At 44.8% G+C, this 487-nt stretch overlaps 1 protein-coding gene across 1 annotated transcript; it reads left to right on the top strand.

Annotated features, from left to right (window-relative positions):
* Nucleotides 1-38: 38 nt before the first annotated feature.
* On the top strand, nucleotides 39-310 carry LOC106512758 (UDP-GalNAc:beta-1,3-N-acetylgalactosaminyltransferase 2; the record flags this gene model as incomplete). The annotated part of the gene is given in 2 exon segments (XM_014001304.1): nucleotides 39-152; nucleotides 232-310. Coding segments are annotated over 2 exon segments (193 nt in total), but the record flags the coding sequence as incomplete, so codon positions are not given.
* Between the last annotated feature and the right edge of the window lie 177 nt (nucleotides 311-487).

The following is a 487-nucleotide window of genomic DNA, read 5'->3' as shown; positions in this document are numbered from 1 at the left end:
TTTTTTTTATTTCTACATCTCTGTGCATCTCTGTGCAGGGGTTCGAGGGGACCCTGGTTTGGGAGAGTCTGGACTCTGTTCCTCTGACTGCAGTGAACTCCTCTTCCTCCGTGGAGCTCGACGATGGAGGAGGCGTCCTCAAGTTCTCACCTGTACGTGATTTTGATCGTGACCACATAGATAAATCTGGAGCTTTCGAACTGAAACTTCCTCTTTTTCTTGATCCTGCAGATCTCAGAGGGAATCCTGCCTCACAGAAGTGCTGTCGGGTTTCCTGGTCTGGCTGGAGGCTTCATGTTTACCATCTACGGTTGGTCTGGTGTCAGAATCGATAAAAGCATTTTTTAATGAAAATGTTTGAGTGAAATCTCTCCGTGAGCCAGCTGTTGTGAAAGAAATCTTTATGTAAAAACACAAAAAGACATTGTTCATCCTGGCAGGTTATGAGATTATCTACTTTATTTTTACCTCGAGGCTTTTGCACGTC

This window comes from Austrofundulus limnaeus, unplaced genomic scaffold (genome assembly GCF_001266775.1).
Source record: "Austrofundulus limnaeus strain Quisiro unplaced genomic scaffold, Austrofundulus_limnaeus-1.0 Scaffold12295, whole genome shotgun sequence".
Lineage (NCBI taxonomy): Eukaryota > Metazoa > Chordata > Actinopteri > Cyprinodontiformes > Rivulidae > Austrofundulus > Austrofundulus limnaeus.
This window is presented reverse-complemented; position numbering and strand designations above follow the sequence as displayed.